Here is a 17280-nt window from a genome sequence, read left to right on the forward strand (position 1 = left end):
TAGAAAAGAAAAATCATGCCAGGGGTGTACTACTACTGTTTTATTTCAAGAGAAATACATAACCAGCTCAGTTCATTATTAGTTGAGGTATATAATTGAATCTGCAGTAATTCATGAGAAAAGAATGCTCAAATTCAGAGCACTGAATTGGTTATAAGCATCAACACATGATGCTTATTTTAAGCTACAAAACAAAGCGTTTTTTATTAGAGATATTATTTAATACTATCAATGAAATTCAACATATTTTCTAATATTGAGAAGTTGATTCTCTAACTTATCTAAGATACATTAGTACCAGTAAGAAAGAACAGCTAATTCTTCTCTACCTCTGGTAAAACTGTACACAGTACGTGTAGGTACTCAAATACAACATTTGGAATGAAACCAAGTTCAGATCTTAGCCTTATGCATGGCTAGTGGTATGACCTTGCAGGACTCACTCCAACTCGAGTCCTCATTAAAATGAGAGACAATGCATGCCCTGGCAAAATAAGAGGAGCCACATTAAAATACTTTTTAAAATTATGTTTTACAGCACACAGAGTATTTTAGTACTTATTCTTTGTAAACTTTAAAGCACTGTACTTTAAAGTACATAATTCATACTTAATTATATTACCTGCTTTTTACAGTAACTGTAAAATATTCTCATTTCCACTGTATAAATGAGGAAATTGATTAATCACAGTTAAGTGATTTGCTCCATATCACAAAGCTACATATAGCAGCATGGAACCCGAGTCTCTGGACTCCAAGTCTTTGCCCTTCCGTTTGCTCTGAACTAATGTCCACTCAGATATCACATGAGTTTTATTTAAAAAGTTAAATAAGCTTTGAAATGTTTTACAAATTCAAAACACACAAAATGTAATTTTTAAAAAATGTCTTACTAATAGTCATGAAAATTAAAAAATTGAATATACCTGAGTTTCAAGATGCACACATACAATGACATCATATGACTTTTGTTAAATACTGTAATAGTTAACGCTAAACACATCACTACACTATTCTCTCATGCCCCCAGTGCTCAAGGAAGTGAATCCAGGCAAAATTATAGAAAACAAGGTTCTAACGTTTTTTCCAGTACTTTCTATCTAATAATAGAAAAGAATGGCCTCTTGGACATGCCCTTGTTTTTCCCTGCTACATTATTAGTAACACTGTGTTCCTTCTTATTATACTGCACTATATTTCAATTACTATAATCTAACAAAGAGAGCACCGTGGTTGATTTTTATATAGGGATTATAACTAAATATTAATAACACTTCTAACTGTATTCAAACGTTGGCTATGTTCTCTAAATATATATATATATTGGTTAATAAAAACGGCTAGTTCTGTATACCCTTTCTTTAACTTGTTCAGAAAGTATAAAACATGCCAAAACAACCATTAAGGTAACTGACCAGCAGCACTGAACTGGTCAGAGGGTGGGACCGCTGCTCTGACAACTGTCAGTCTTTTCTCTCAATTCAACCAACACTAAACACCAAGACGTGCTAGTGAACTAGTCCCGAGGAGGGCTGGGGCGGTGGACAAGGCTGGGCGGGGGGCGGTACTAAGGAGATCTGGTTCCCGACCTAAAGAGGCACAGATTTTGCCAAGATAGGAGAAGACTGGGTCGAGGAGAGGGGCCAGCTTCGGCGTCAGCCGGTAGACCCCCATGTGCCTTGACTTCCTCTTCTGCTAAGGATGGATAAACCCTCACTAGCTCACCGTGAGACTGCGAGAATCAAAGAGGGCCCAGACCGTTGCAAAAACTGATGAAAACCTGGGGGCGGCTCCCGCTATCCCCTCAGGAGCCAGGGACCAGGACCCAGGACCAAGTACAGGGCAGAAGCTGTCCAGGGTCACGGGGCGCGGTCCCCGCAGCCCGGCGGGCGCCGCTTTGCTCCTGGGAAAGAGCAAAGCGGCCTGGCGGCCTCGCCCTCCGCGGCCATAGCCCAGCCTCAGGCTGGCCTGGCCAGCCCCGCTCGCCCACCGCCCACCCGGCCGGGGAGCTCTGCCCAGCCTCGGCGGCCCAGCGCCCGCGCTTACTTTCTGAGAGTCCATGGCCAGGGGCTGTGTCCGCTAGACCCAAAACCGCGTCGAAGAACCTTGCGAGGAGACGAAGGGAGGTCGGACACGCCAACACGGCTACCCGGGGCCGCTGCTCTGCTGAGCCACCGCCGCCTCTGCCTCAGCCTCAGACCTCACCGGCGCCGCCCGGCCGCGCCCCGTCCGCGCCCAGCCCCGCGCGCGCCGCAGTCGCGCCGCCGTTGCCAGGGTGAAAGGGCGGCCCGCGGAAGGGAGGGGGCGAGGAGCGCCTTGCGCACGCGCCCTGCTGCGAGAAGAGATGGGGAGGGGTGGAAGGGGGGTGCTGGTTATCCGGTGCAGCGACGGAGCGGCAGAGAGAGAGGAGTGCTCGCCCCTCGGTCCCGCCGGTCGTTTGAAGAAGCCTCGCCCTCCTTCCCCCATCCTTTTTCCTCCAGCGCGCGCGATTGCTGCTGGCTTTGGAATGGACCACTGGGCATCCAGCAGCCGGGTCCGTGGGGAGGGCAGGGGAAGGAAAGCTCCAGCCCTGGAGATAGATCAGCCTCTTCTCCATCCTGCAAGCATCTGAAGCACCTCCTTATGCTAGCCCTTGGAGAAGCAGCCAGGCTGACAGGCCCAGCGGTCCAGTGGGAAGGAAATGGCTGGGAGGGCGATGTAGTGGAAACATGGGGAAAGCCTGTAGGAACGAGACAGAAACTTGGGTAGACTGTGGAGTCTGGTAGACCTTTACCAGAGAGCCCCCTGGGAACCTTGCTCGCTGTGACTTTGAGCAACTACTCTCCCAGAGCCTGTTTCATCTTTGGTAAAATAAATAATTCTGACTTTGCAGAGCATTATGAAGATTAAATAACGTATTGGGGACTTCCCTGGTGGCGTAGTGGTTGAGGGTCCGCCTGCCGATGCAGAGGACACGGGTTCGCGCCCCGGTCCGGGAAGATCCCACGTGCCGCGGAGCGGCTGGGACCGTGACCCATGACCGCTTGGTCCTGCGCGTCCGGAGCCTGTGCTCCGCAATGGGAGAGGCCGCAACAGTGAGAGGCCCGCGTACCGCAAAAAATAAAAAATTAAAGAAAAAAATAACGTTTTGGAAGTGCCCAGTACATAGTTAATGCTCAGTAATTATAGTTATTGGTGGGAAGCTAGAACCTGCTCAGTCTGGACTAAGGGGACAATAGAGACTAGAAAGCTTGGGAAGGTACGATTCAAAATGTTCTTCCCCAAGTGGACAGGCCTCATCTTCCATTTCGATGACTGCAGAGGTTCAGAAAAGTTCAACTGGGCAATCACTCATTGTGAATGAACAAAAGGGAAAAATATATTGAGTACCTATCAGGTACCAATTCCACAGACTGAGAATCAGCAGTGACAAGGCATTTTACATACATATATATATATGTATGTATGTAAAATGCCTTATATGTATATAAAATGCCTCCTTACATTACATCTCTAATGTAAGGAGTTTAGACGTTTTACAGGGAAAAATTACATGGGATAAATGGAATCAGAGAATTGTGTGGGCTTCATGTTCGGTAGGAGAGTCAGGGAAGGCCTCTCTCGGGTCACTCCTGAGAGTGAGAGAATAACTATACAAACATCTGGAGAAAAGCATTCTAGACAGAAGAAACAGCAAATACAAAGGTCCTGAGAGGGCATGGTCTCTATGTTTAAGAAACAGCATTTATCCTACAAGGCTGTAATTATCTCTGTAGATGTGTCTCCCTGACTATACTTGTGGGTCGAAATTTCTTTTACCCATATCTGTATCGCCAGCACAGGGCCTGCCATCTAGTATGCATTCAGTAAATCCTTTTTAAACTGGACAGACATGTACAAGAAAGGGGTTGAAGGGAACAAAAGGAAAAACTAGTTCAGGCCGGGTGGGTTGTTTTTGAAGGTCAGGGTCCAGGGCCTATGTGCACAATTTTCCTCCTGCGTCTGAAAGTAGTGGCATGCAGTCTTGCAGAGAGATGCTCCTTTTCTTGGTATCAAGGGAAAGGAGCCTCCTCTCCAAGCTGCCCCAGTTCCATGAGGAGAGATGAGAGCAGCCAGGCACTCAGCGACTAGCCTGCCGCTGCAGCCACGCAGGCCATTCTCCGCAGTGCACGCGCACTGCAGCTGAGTCAGTTTCCCTTGAGGGAGAAATGCAGCCTCGGGACTGGAGAACATCAGAAGTCAAACCACCCTGCTGTGAGCTCCCCAGCCCTGCACCTGCCTGCCACTGCACGACCTAGTGAAGAAGAAACAGCATTTAGCACTGTCCCCAGTTCTCTTGCTGCAAGGACTTTACCTCACTACTGTCAGGGGGTAACTCCTGGGCACTCTGTGACTGATGGGCTTAACCCCCGAAGGAGGCAGAAAGAGGCTTTGGAGACAGTGAGTCAACAGCTGAAATGCGATCTCCAGATTCTGTCCCAGGCCACATCCCAGGAGCTCACTCCTGGCCCCTTGCCTCCCCGTTCCCCTAGTTCTTTCCCTGCAGCCCAGCCAAGAACCTGCAGCTTTTGACAAGAGTGCTACCCCATTTGACTTCTGCTCTCGCCAGATCTCTGTCTCCTCTGGCCAGTCTGGCTCCCTGCCCAGCTTCCCGGGCCTTCTGGTTTCCCTCATTCTCATCTGTAAACAGCTAGTGTCTTCTAGCTGTGACTTCTGTCTTCCCCGGCCCATACAGCAGGCACTCACCTAGCTGGGCACTAAGTCTGCTGCCTGACCCACTCCCACTGCTTCTGGCCTATGGGCAAGTCCTTTGCCTCTTCACAGCCAAGTCAGTTTAGAAATTTTCAAAAATAGCTTTTCTAATAAACCAAAGCCCTTGTTCTCAAATGTAATCCCCAGACCAGCTGAATCAGCAGCACCTGGTAACTTGTTAGTAGTACAAATTCTCAGGCTTCATCCCCAGACTTACTAAATCAGAATCTCCAGGGGGTGGGAGGGGGGTACAGTAATCAATGTTTTTCCAAGTCCTCCAGGTGATTCTGACGCACACTAAAGTTTGGTCGCCATTGAACTGAGAGAAAGCAAATTGTTTTTTTTAAAAAAAAAAAAGGGAAAAGGGAACTACAGAAGCACAGAAACAGATGACTTTTCAACACAGGTTTCTGATTCTGAGATAGCATATTTGGTCATAGATATTTATTTGAATGAGGTTCCTCGGCCTTCAGGACTGCCTTTCTGACTACATCCCAATTTAGGATAGCCTCAGGCTTGGCACTGCTGATTTAAAGAGTCTGGCAAAATTGTCTCTTCCAGAACCAGGTTTCCTGTTCTCTCTTGCCAGGCATCGCCTGCAGCCCTGAGTTCCCTCATAAGTTCTGGGATCCCCCATCTCTTGGGAGAGAAAATTTCTTCCCTTAAGTTTCTTGCCAACAGTCTTTCACTTTGGTATAGGGCCATCGCCCTGGAGTCAGCCATCTGAATTTTTTTCTTTCTTTTTTTTTTTTTTTGGTGGTACGCGGGCCTCTCACTGCCGTGGCCTCTCCCACTGCATAGCACAGGCTCTGGACGCGCAGGCTCAGCGGCCATGGCTCACGGGCCCAGCCGCTCCACAGCATGCGGGATCCTCCCGGACCGGGTTACGAACCCGTGTCCGCTGCATCGGCAGGCGGCCTCCCAACCACTGCGCCACCAGGGAAGCCCCAGCCATCTGAATTTTAATCCTGCCACTGCTACTTACCAGCTGTGTAGCCTTCAGTGAGTCATTGAACCTCAATAAGCCTCAATTTCCTTATCTGTAACATAGCGATCATAGTGGTAGTAATTCCCAGTTAGGGTTGTTGTGAGGATTAAAGGAGATTATGTATGCAAAATGCCTGATTTAGACACATTTAACAAATGGTAGCGGTTACTGTTATTACTGCCTTGTACATCATATCCTTCTGTGCCACCATGGCATGGCTTTCTGCTCCTTGATCTCTGAGGTCTTAGAAGTCCTATTCTCACCCCTAACCAGTTTTCACTGTCATACCTGGCTTTTCTGAAACATAATCACTGGCCAGATGCAGCTCTTTGTTGAAGCCAAATCTTCACCCATTGCTCCCTGTTAATATCTGGCCTGAGTCTTGGCATACACTACATAGCCTCAGAAAACCCTGAGCTTCTCTAAGCCTCAGTTTCTTCAGCTGTGAAATGGGCATCATAACAGTACCACCTGTAAGGGTGGTTGAGTGGATTAAATGAGAGAATTCATATTAAGTGTTAAGCACAGTGTCTGGCATGTAATAAGCATTCAAAAAATATTATCTATTATCATCTCTTCCTAACCACAGAAATCTAACTCATTCTTTTTTTTCCTGCCCCCTTCTGACCAAAAATAAATTCACCCAAAATCCCTGGAACCCCTTGGAACTTGGAGTACTAATTTCTGATCCTATAAGTTCTCATAGGAGGGAAGGGATGGTTCTGGTCTGACGTGAGCTTGTGCTCTAACTCCATACTTGGAGAGCTCTAAGCAAAGCGGGAAGCAGTCAGTGGACACAAATCTGACAAAGGGCCTGGAAACCATGTGAGAAGAGACACAATTAAAGCACCTGTGAGTATTTAGCCTGGAGAGGAAAAACTCAGGGAGGACACAGTCATTTAGGCTTCAAATCTCTCTAGGGCTGTTGTGTGGAGGAGGAATCTGGCTTGTCCTCTAGCCTCCCCCAGATAAGAGTTAGACCTGATTTGGTGGAAGCTACAGGAAGATAGATTTCCACTCAACAAAAAGTCCAATTTTCTAAGAGAACCGTACCGAGCTGGGATGGATTTTTGTTTGGTTGGAAGGTCCCCATCAGTGGAGGTATCCAAACAGAGGGCTGGGCATTTCCTTGTCAGAGCTGTTTTAAGGGGATCAGGCACTGGAAAATAACTGGCAGAGATAACCTTTAACATCTTTCCAAACCCTGAGGTTCTCTCATTCTTCAAACTAGAGGCCAGTTACTATGCATTCCCTTTCTGACTCAGCTTTGCAATTGTACTCACCTTTGGAATGCACTCTGAATCTCTTCTCCCCACCCTCACTCTCATAAGATCCATCACAAGAGGTCCCACTTTTCCTGGGAGAGAGCATGAGAGGGGCAGTTAACTAAACTGTAGCCATTATGATGTTACTATGTCACAGTCCCTTCTCCATGAATGATGGCCTGCTTTTATGCTAGGTCCCTGGGACACTGAGATAAGTGAGGTCTGGAAGACACAGGTGTTTCCATCACATCCTACCTTGGCTCTGGAAATGCCCCTGGATTCATCATGTTCAGAGAATGACCAAGGACACAGCAAATTCATCTGCCTCTTGAGCTCCTCTGTGTGAAAGGATGCTGGCCCCCAGCCAGGTCTCTCCAACACAGAGGAACAGGCTCACTGTTCCTAGTAAGAACATTGCTCAGCAGCCCCTCTGAGGCCCTCTGCATATACTCTGAAGATGGTATGGGCCCGATTGAGGCTGCGTGGTTGAGACTAGGGAGAGGAAGGGCCGTTGTGAGTTCTATTTCACTGGCTAAGCTCCAGGACTCTGACACCAGACTGTCTGAATTCAAATGCCAAGTCTCCCACTTATCAGTGGTGTGGCCTTGGGTGATTTCTTAACCTCTCTGTACCTCAATATTCTCATTTGTACAATGAGAGTATTAACAGGACCCACTTGAAAGGGTTGTCGGGAAGATAAATGACAATGTATATACAGTGCTTACGATAATGCCTGACATATGGAAAGTACATAGTATGTGTCCGCTATCTATTATTCTTTTCTAAAATAAACCATTCTTGAGTACAGCACCAGGAAATAATGGTTTCTGAGCCCTTTGATACTGCAGTGCCATTGCAGTCAAGTTCAGATGGTACCATGTCAGCACCTTCTAGGGAAGTCTCTTGAAATCCGTCATTCTAAAGGTCAATCTGAACTCTCTCCTAGCAATCGGAGATTGAAGGGGGAAGGTGACAGGACTTAAGCAGACGGGAAAGGACAACAGGATCCTTCCCAAGCCAAGAAAACAATCTGAGCAAAGGTGAAAAAGAAGGAGAAGAATAACTAGAGGCAATAGAGATAGGAGTTGAAACAAATGAAAACAGCAACCTTTAATGTCCAAATACCCGGGCAGTATTAGGAAAATTCTGGAACATATAGGAGATGAAATATTCTCAGCCATGAAAAATTATCTTTATGAAAAATACACAGCAACGTGGGAGAGAGCTTATGATAATACAATTTAAAAACAAAACAAAAACCTTAGCTGGAATAGTTTTTTTCTAAACACAATTGGAGAGTGACTTCTGGTAACTGAAACATTTATAAACTTCTCTTTTGTTTATAACTTTTTGTTTTTGTTGCGCTGCTGGGCATATGGGATCCTAGTTCCCCCACCAGGGATTGAACCTGGGTCCCCTGCAGTGGAAACACGGAGTCTTAACTACTGGACCGCCAGGGAAGTCCCTGTTTATATAACTTTTAGCTTAGGTGAAGAATCAATACATCATATATAAGAAAGCTCAGCCTGGTTTCCGATTATCGCCTACAACTATTATATGTTTACTTTTCTGCTTACATAAAAGTGAATCAAAGACAAGTACATTGGCTTTGAAATATAAACCCAAACTTGGCATGACTTCCTCGTGATTAAAAAAAAGAATAAGACGGGTGGAGAGAGAGATTCATAGGGGTCAGATTGTTTTGGTCTCTATATTCCCAGCTGGGGTGTTGGAATTTGAGCATTTTGTAAGTGGGAAGCCACTTACAAGTTTATGAGCAGTTATTTTAGGAGACTTGATTTGGCAGGGGAAATCGGAAGGACATGAGTGGGATGCGTCTGGGGGGAGGAGCTGAGTGGGGACCCAGAGGCCCAGACTTCCCCCTTCTCCTCCCTGTCCCTTAACCTCCGCTGGTTGGATCCCTACAGCCCCACCCCCGTGCCCCACTCCACCACCACCAGTGACGGTCTTAGCAGTACGAATCTTTAAGTCGTTTTCTCAGTCAAATGAAAAAAATAATTAATTGGCCTTAATAAAAACTATTGGTTCTCTTCCTAAGTCATCTAAAACAGGTGTCAGCAAACTTATTCTAGAAAGGCCCAGAGAGTCAATATTTTAGGCTTTAGCCATATGGCCTCTGTCACAGCTATGCAACTCTGCCATTGTGGAGAGGAAGCAGCCTTAGGCAGTACATAAAGGACTGGGTGTGGCTGTGCTCCCGTAAAACTTAACTTACAGAAAGAGGTTGGGGGCTGATTTGACTCATAGGCCACAGTTTATCAACTTCTGATCTAAAAGAGCATTGTGTTATTTTTCTTAGAGAATAATTCTGTGATTTTTCAGTGCCTCTAAAGCTCCCTGACCCTTCCTTTCAGACACTTCCCATCACATACACTGCCATCCCCACCTCTATTTATGAGAGGAATGCCAGTGATGATATGGTGGGCTAGTGATCTCTGGAGCAGTGATGGGCAAAGCGGCGTGTTAAAGTGGAGGGGCTTTGGACTTCATCTCAATTTGAGCCCTGACTCTGCCAACTGTGTGACCTTATACACAGCGCACAACCTCTCTGAGCCTCCATTTGCTCATGGGCAAAATGGAGATAATAGGTTCAACCTCACAGGGTTTTTGTGAGGATTAAATGTTTGTAAAGCACCCAGCCTAACAATTGGCATGGAACTGGCATTCAGTAAATAGTTACTAACCCACACGGGCTCTATAAATAGCTGTCAAACAGGACAGACCCAGCCTACACGAAGAGAATTCCATTGTGGATCCAGCCTTCAGGTCAGTACTGGCACTGGAGTGAGAGGCAGTGGGATCATTAAACACACGCAAGGCTAGATGAGAAGGCAACATAAATTTGAAGAGGCTGCTGCCAGACACATTTGTATCAAATGCTTCTGATGAATCATTTATTAGGCAGCCCCACTGTACCACATCCTCTTGGTGGGCTGGTGGTTGGGGACATGGTCCCAGGCTTCCATTGAAGTAATAAGATCCTGCTCTTCATCCACAGACTCTCAACAGCTGGTGAGCGGGAGAACCTCGTGTAAACAGCCTCCTCTGAGTTCATTCTCCCGGGCTCATGGGACCAGTCACCTTCCCCTCAACTGAAAAATAAACACAACAAGAAAATGAATGCATCTCTCCTAGGGGAACACGACACAATGAGAAGCAATCAATAACAAGAAATAGTGTGGGATCATCTTTAGAGAAGACACTGTGAAATGTAAGAAGGCTAAACACACACACACACACACACACACACACACACACACAGGTTAACAGACAAGAAAGATCTGAGAACCTGGGTTCATCCTGATTTTGCCTCCTTATCAGTTGTTCATTTCTGGGCAAGTTATTCAACTTCTATGCCTACATTTCCCCATTGTAAAATGAAGATAATCATGGTAAGTTCCTTTAAGGTTTTTGTGAGGATTAAATGCATTACTAAGTAGACAGTGCTTAGAACAGTGCCTGACACTTTGTAATGAATACTAGGTTAGTGTTTGCCATTATTTGGTATCAGTATTACTCATTCACAAAGATGTTTTCAGAATAGCTGAACAACTGAGTCAAACACATAATGAATCAAATTCAAAACTAATCTGAAAAATCTGATTCTGTGGTACAGTCAAAGACCCAAACCCAAAATTCAAATAAAACTTTGGGTTTTTCACTCCCATGACTGAGCGGTGGGAGAGGTCAGACCAGGATGACAGGTGTTCCCGTAGTTCAGTTCAATTCAAGGAACAGAATATCCTAATTCTTAGGAAATATACAATGAAGTAGTTAGGAGTAAAGGGCCATGCTGTATGCAAATTGTTCTCAAGTAGTTAAAAAATATTAGATGTGCATACATATATATATGTATATATAGAGAGAGACAGAGAGAGAGGGAGAAACGTTTAACAATAGGTGTAACAAGAGTCTATGGTGTTCAGTGTATCATTCTTTTTTTTTTTTTTTTTTTTTTTTTTTTTGCGGTACGCGGGCCTCTCACTGTTGTGGCCTCTCCCGTTGCGGAGCACAGGCTCCGGACGCGCAGGCTCAACGGCCATGGCTCACGGGCCCAGCCGCTCCGGGGCATGTGGGATCTTCCCGGACCGGGCACGAACCCGTGTCCCCTGCATCGGCAGGCGGACTCTCAACCACTGCACCACCAGGGAAGCCCCAGTGTACCATTCTTATTCTTGCAGCTTTTCTGTAAGTTTGAAATCATTTCCAGATAAGTTTTAAAAAAACCCATTAGGATGGGTTAAAAATAAAAAGAAGCATTGACTCAAGTTTGACTATCAAACAAGCACTGGGCCGCTATAGGACAAGCAGAGGTGACAAGGTACAGTCTTGACAAGACACCAGGAGAGCCTGGACCTGGAACAAGGAAAGTGGTTCTATGACTCAAATATCTAATGGAAACAGGCAAACTAAGATCGTCTGATACAGCTGTCTCCACAGGAGGCTCTGCTTGTCCCCAGGTGCCTAAAACAGGTTGTATGTGGCACTAAGAATAACATTGCTTGAAACCTTTGCCATAAGCTCCATTTTAGGGCTTTAGTCTTAAGATTTTTGTTTACCATTCCAGTTGTCGCCTCTTTACTGATCCCCCTGCCTCAACTTCTCCCCAACTTCAACCCATTTTGCAAACTGCTCATAGAATAAATCCCTCAACTGTCACTCTCACTACATCACCTCCTCACTCAGGAAATTACAATGGCTTCCTATTTTCCACAACCCAAATCTACACTTTGCTGTCTTATCAGTTCCATATTTTCTGATGTTTATGTATCTTGGTTTGCAGTTTCAACTTTTTTCCCTGTCGCTGAAAATAACAGAACCTGGGATTCAACTGATACCCGATAGTGGTTGATGCTTAGCTGCAGTCATGTGGCCTGAGCACTAGGCTTATGCCAAAATTGTGATTTGTCTGAGATTGAGATAATAGTTCTTTCCTCCTATATATTTTTTAATTTAAATAAACTTAAATTTTAGAATAGATTTAGGTTTACAGAGAAGTTGCAAAGATAAAGAGTTTCCATATTCTCCACACCCAGTTTCCCCTATTTTTAACATCTTACATCACTATGGTACATTTATCACAATTAATGAAGCCACACTGGTACATAGTTATTAACTAAACCCCATACTTTATTCTTATGTCATTAATTTCCCCTAATGTCCTTTTCTATTCCATGATTCCATCCAGGAGACCACATTACAGTTAGCTTTCCTCCTATTTTTAAATTTTAGAATATTATTTTAAAAGCCGAATGTAAACAAAGTGTATAGTCTAACTGAATAAGATTTTATATGACACTTTGATGCAATATCTTTCCTACTACCCTTGAACATGAAAAAACTCACAGCATCTAACTCATCTCCAGGCGTGATTAGAACGTTTATCCTGAGTTTTCTCTTTGTGTCAGATCCCTTGGGAACCCAGAACAGTCTTCTCAGATTTCATGTCCAAGACTACATCAAATTAGCTAGTCCAAGAAAGCTTTGCTTCCTATACAATATAAAGGAATTCTCTACACAGTAACTCACATGGAGAGTCCTGAAATCTCTTGTTTGACACAAACACATGGTGGTAAAATGGGCTTTCACTACCACCTGTGGAAAGTACCTCAGAAACATCACCACTGTATTATTCCCGCATGGGCCAGGAATACTAGTGTCTGGTATGGAAAACTATAGTATCAACTGCCCTTAAACAGGCAGAGACTTTTCTCTCATCAGTTATAGGGAGTCTACCTACCCCACTCACAGAGCTCATTAGCTCATGGAGCTAATTAACAGACAATGTTTAATGGCTCTTTCTAGACACCGATTTGATCTGCATTCTTTCCAACACCCTCATCTTTCTCTGCATAGCTGGAGTAGAAAGAAAACTTTCATGATAACATTTAACCAAGTGGCCATGTTTTTCCCATCAGGAGTGGGTAATTTCCCATTCTCTCTCTTAAGGAAGAGAGATAATACCACTTCCTAGAAAAATTTCTTAGATGGAAACTGAATTTAAGTACAATATCCTTTAGCATCCTGCTAAGGGCTAATAGCTATAAAGATTTCAGATAACAAAAATATTTGAAAAGTAACAACAATGCTTTCCAAATGAAATACTTGGCATAGAATTTTAAATAGGCAACATAGGATTTTTATCACTTTTATTAAAAAATTTTTTGATGTTTCCCTTGTCTGTTAAAAAACCCAATATAAAATTAAAGGGAATTTTGAAAAAAGAAAAATTAATTTGTAATTCTGCCATCCTCACATACCTGTTTTCAGGTTTATTACTTCCCTTTTGTCTTCATCCATGGCATGTGTTCCTTTCACCTTGCATTATTTTATACACATTTCCTGTGTTTCTGGTATTCATGTAATTTTTCAATGGTTACAAAACATTTCATTAAGCAGATGTATAATTATTATTTAAACATTTCCCTAATGTGCTCTATGAGGGCAAAGACTTCTGTTTTCGTTACCTCTGTACCCTCAGTGTTTAAAACAATGCTGGCAAAAAGTAGACACTCAGTACATATTTGTTGAATAAAAAGTAAATTCAAATGGTTTCAAATTTTTACTCATATATTATTATTATTTTTCAAATTTCATCATGCCTTCTTTTGACTTGTTAATTTTTCTCACTCTACCTCCATGAAATAAAAACAGTTTATTATGATGATTTTCTCTTTTGTATGTAGACAACATTGAGTGATCAGTTTTCTTTGATGATGATTGGTATGATTCCATGTAAATCCCTTGTGTATTTGAAATGTTTTTATTCTACCCTCACATTTATTTCATAGTTTGTATATAGAGTTCTACAGTGGAAATCATTTTCCCTCTGAATTTTGAAATTGTCTTTTCATTTTCTATTAGCTCTCAGTGCTCTCTTGAGAAAGCCAATGTTGTTCTGATTCTTGATCCTTTTTCTATATATAATGTTTCTCCCCTTCCCTTCTCTCTTTCTCTCCCTCTCTCCCGCCCTCTGTTCCTCCCCTAACCTCTTTTCCCTGAATCTTCCTCTTTTAAATAACCAAACTTTTTAATGAATACAGTCTTCTCTATCATGTACCTTAATTTAGTAATTTTTTAAAAAGTGTTCTTGCATCTTACAGTCTGTTTCCTCCAAGTCATTTTGTTGTTGTTATTTTCTCTTTGTTTTGGTCTCTGTCTTTCATGGTAGAGACTTGCCTCAGGGGTCTGGTAATTCTTATTTAAGAATGGGGCACTAACTATATTCAATATCTTGTAATAATCTATAATGGAAAAGAATCTGAAAAAGAATATACTATATATATATAACTGAATCACCTTGCTGTACACCAGAAACTAACACAACATTGTAAATCAACTATACTTCAATTAAAAAAAAAAAAGAATGGGGCACTAAAAACTAATCGGAAGCTTTTTATTTGTGGGTAGATTTTGGAATTCAAGAGCTCTACTACACGGTCATCTCGCTGGGCCATTTAGTTGGAGAACTCTGGGTGTCAACATCTTTAGGTATTTTCCCTTGGTCTAGTCAGATTCCGCAGAGAATAATCTTCCAATCTCATGCTTGGTGGGTGAAGGCCTGGTTGCTAGATTTCTGGGAGCTCAGAGGGGGAAGGAGGCCTCAGGTCCTCTACTTTCAGTATGTAGACTTCCACTTAACCCCCTAATTTTACTATGGTTCCCTGCTTCTGATGCCACCCTACGTCCTGTTTTACCCTCTTCAGAGATTCCCTCCTAGTTGTCTGCTGGGGATGAAAAGGGGTCTGACTTCACAGAATAGAGGATGGTGTCTGGAAAAATTAATTTTTTTAGCATACCTTTAAAAATTTAATTATAACTTAAATACAATAAAGTGCACAAATCTTACATGACTAATGAATTTTTACACATGTATGTATCCATGTAACACCATCTAGATTGACATATAGGCTATTTCCAGCACCCAAGAAGACTCCCTCATGACCCCTTCCAGTCAAAACACTCTCTAAAGTAACCACTATTCTGATATCTTTTACCATAGATTAATTTTGCCTGTTCTTAATCTTGATTTAACCATTAAATCACACTGTGTGTATTCTTTTGTGTCTAGCTTTCTGCTCAACATTATATCTGTGAGATTTATTCATATTGTTTCAAGTTAGCTGTAGTTCATTATTTTTCGTTTCTGTGTAGTTTGCCATCATATGAATATACCACAATCTAGTAATCCATTCAACTGTTGTGGAAACTTGAGGTGTTTCCAGTTTGAGGCTCTTAGAAATAATCCTTCCATGAACATCATTGAACTCATCTTTTGGTGCACATGTGCATGCATTTCTGTCGGGTACATAACCAGGAGTGGACTTGCCATATCTTAGGACATATATTTATTTTTAGCTTTTTTTTTTTTTTTTTTTTGCGGTACGCGGGCCTCTCACTGTTGTGCCCTCTCTCGTTGCGGAGCACAGGCTCCGGACGCACAGGCTCAGCGGCCATGGCTCACGGGCCCAGCCGCTCCACGGCATGTGGGATCTTCCCGGACCAGGGCACGAACCTGTGTCCCCTGCATCGGCAGGTGGACTCCCAACCACTGCGCCACCAGGGAAGCCCTATTTTTAGCTTTAATCCTACAGCCAAACAAGTTTCCAGTGTGCTTGTACTAATTTATTTTCCCACAAGCAGTGTACGAGAGTTCCAATTGCTCCACAATCGAGTCAATACCTTGAATTTTAGCCATTCTGGTGGGTGGGTAGTCGTATCCCATTGTGGTTTTAATCTGCAAGTCCCCAATAACTAAAGATGTTAAGTATCATTTTATATGCTCGTTGGACATTGGACTATCCTCTTTTGTGATGTGCCTATTCAAGTCTTTTACCCATTTGGGTTACCTGTCTTTATCTTACTGATTTGCAGAAGTTCTTTATACATTTTAGGTGAGTCCATTTTTAAGTGCATTTTGCAAATATTTTTCCAGTCTGTGGTTTACCTTTTCTCTTTTAATGCTGTCTTTTGACAAACAGAAGTTTTTGATTTTTATAATGTCCAATGGAAGGCTCAATTTTAAACAACTTAAAAAGGAATGATTTCATTTAAAAGTCTGGTCCATCTTTCTGAGTTCACTTTAATTACTGTAATAAAACTTATGCTGAGCAGAAAACCATCTTTGCTCCAGGGTTCGGGATGATGATTCTTGTTCCAGCTGTCATCAAGATTAAACATTACCAGACACAAACTATATTATGCTACTACAGGATCTCTGGCAACAGCAAAGAGGAAGAGAGGGGTCAGTCTTTGGTTGTTCTAGCAGACCATACTGCAACAAAGCTTTGATCTCTAAAGACAGACGGACAAAGCTTCCAGGTCCAGGGAATCATTGTCTCTGCCCTTTTCTTTATACATCACTTGTTAATAATCTGATATCATTTTGGATGTTTTATGCAATCCTGAATATTCCTGTGCCCCCATCTTCAACAAAGTGGAACCGAAAGACAAGCATTTTATTATACACAAACGATAAGATTTTATTACCTTTAACAAGGAGTGGCCTGAGCAGATACTGCAGTTGGCCTACTAGCTAATTATTGACAAAGAGAAGGGCTATAATCAATGGTTCACAAACCAGAGCCACCATTCAACTGTTTTTGACCAAAAAATGATAATCTCATACAGTCAACGTACTGTTTTTGGTAACTTTGCAAATAGTTTATGTTGGAGGTAGGTCAGAAATAAAAGGCCTCAAATCAAAGCTGCTTTATCGTGCATGGTACAGAGGAGGGGCTCAATAAATATTTACCAGATGAATTTGAGGATGCTGAGATGAGTGTATGGAGTTATATTTGCCTAAAATTGACAGGGCTTCAAATTCTTTTAACCACACTATATGGGCTGGAATTCGGGCCTAATTTGTCAGTTTTTCTCTAAGCAGACTAGAGTTCCACCGTCTTTTCAGGTGCGTGTCCCTCTTATGACCCTCATTCTTAGAGGAGATGTCAGTCTCTTACCCACGCCAGGCAACAGGTAAGAAGCATGGGCCAGTGTTCAACTATACTCCAGGTACTTGTTAGAGAACAAAATGTATTCATTTCACTCCGGTATTCATCGAAAACTCAGCAGAGACATGAATTCCAATGGAATAGAACTGCAAGTCCAGCAGGAAACCCATACATCCATAGTCAATTAATTTTGGCCTTGATAAGACTGCCAAGACCATTTCATGGGGAAAGAATCGTCTTTCAACAAAGAGTGACGGGACAACTGGATACCCACATACAAAAGAAGAAAGTTGAACACATACCCTACACCGTGCACAAAATG

The 17280-nt window shown here is 43.1% G+C and overlaps 2 protein-coding genes across 6 annotated transcripts in view; both read right to left on the minus strand.

Moving 5' to 3' along the window:
- Positions 1-2251, minus strand: part of FSD1L (fibronectin type III and SPRY domain containing 1 like) — a 70354-nt gene extending 68103 nt beyond the window's left edge. For 3 of the 5 annotated variants that reach the window (XM_067743751.1, XM_067743750.1, XM_067743749.1), the window contains exon 1: positions 2047-2250. In XM_067743751.1, the coding sequence (XP_067599852.1) occupies positions 2047-2061 (15 nt within the window). In that variant the 5' untranslated portion in view covers positions 2062-2250. Of the gene's footprint in view, positions 1-2046 lie in introns of all 5 variants that reach the window. The other 2 variants (XM_067743752.1, XM_067743753.1) reach the window with 1 other exon arrangement.
- A 5818-nt stretch (positions 2252-8069) lies between these two features.
- Positions 8070-17280, minus strand: part of SLC44A1 (solute carrier family 44 member 1) — a 218605-nt gene continuing 209394 nt past the window's right edge. The window contains exon 16 of the mRNA XM_067743748.1: positions 8070-10097. Within this exon, the coding sequence (XP_067599849.1) occupies positions 10083-10097 (15 nt within the window). The 3' untranslated portion in view covers positions 8070-10082. The remainder of the gene's footprint in view (positions 10098-17280) is intronic.

The sequence above is a fragment of the Pseudorca crassidens genome, chromosome 7 (assembly GCF_039906515.1).
Source record: "Pseudorca crassidens isolate mPseCra1 chromosome 7, mPseCra1.hap1, whole genome shotgun sequence".
Taxonomy (NCBI): domain Eukaryota; kingdom Metazoa; phylum Chordata; class Mammalia; order Artiodactyla; family Delphinidae; genus Pseudorca; species Pseudorca crassidens.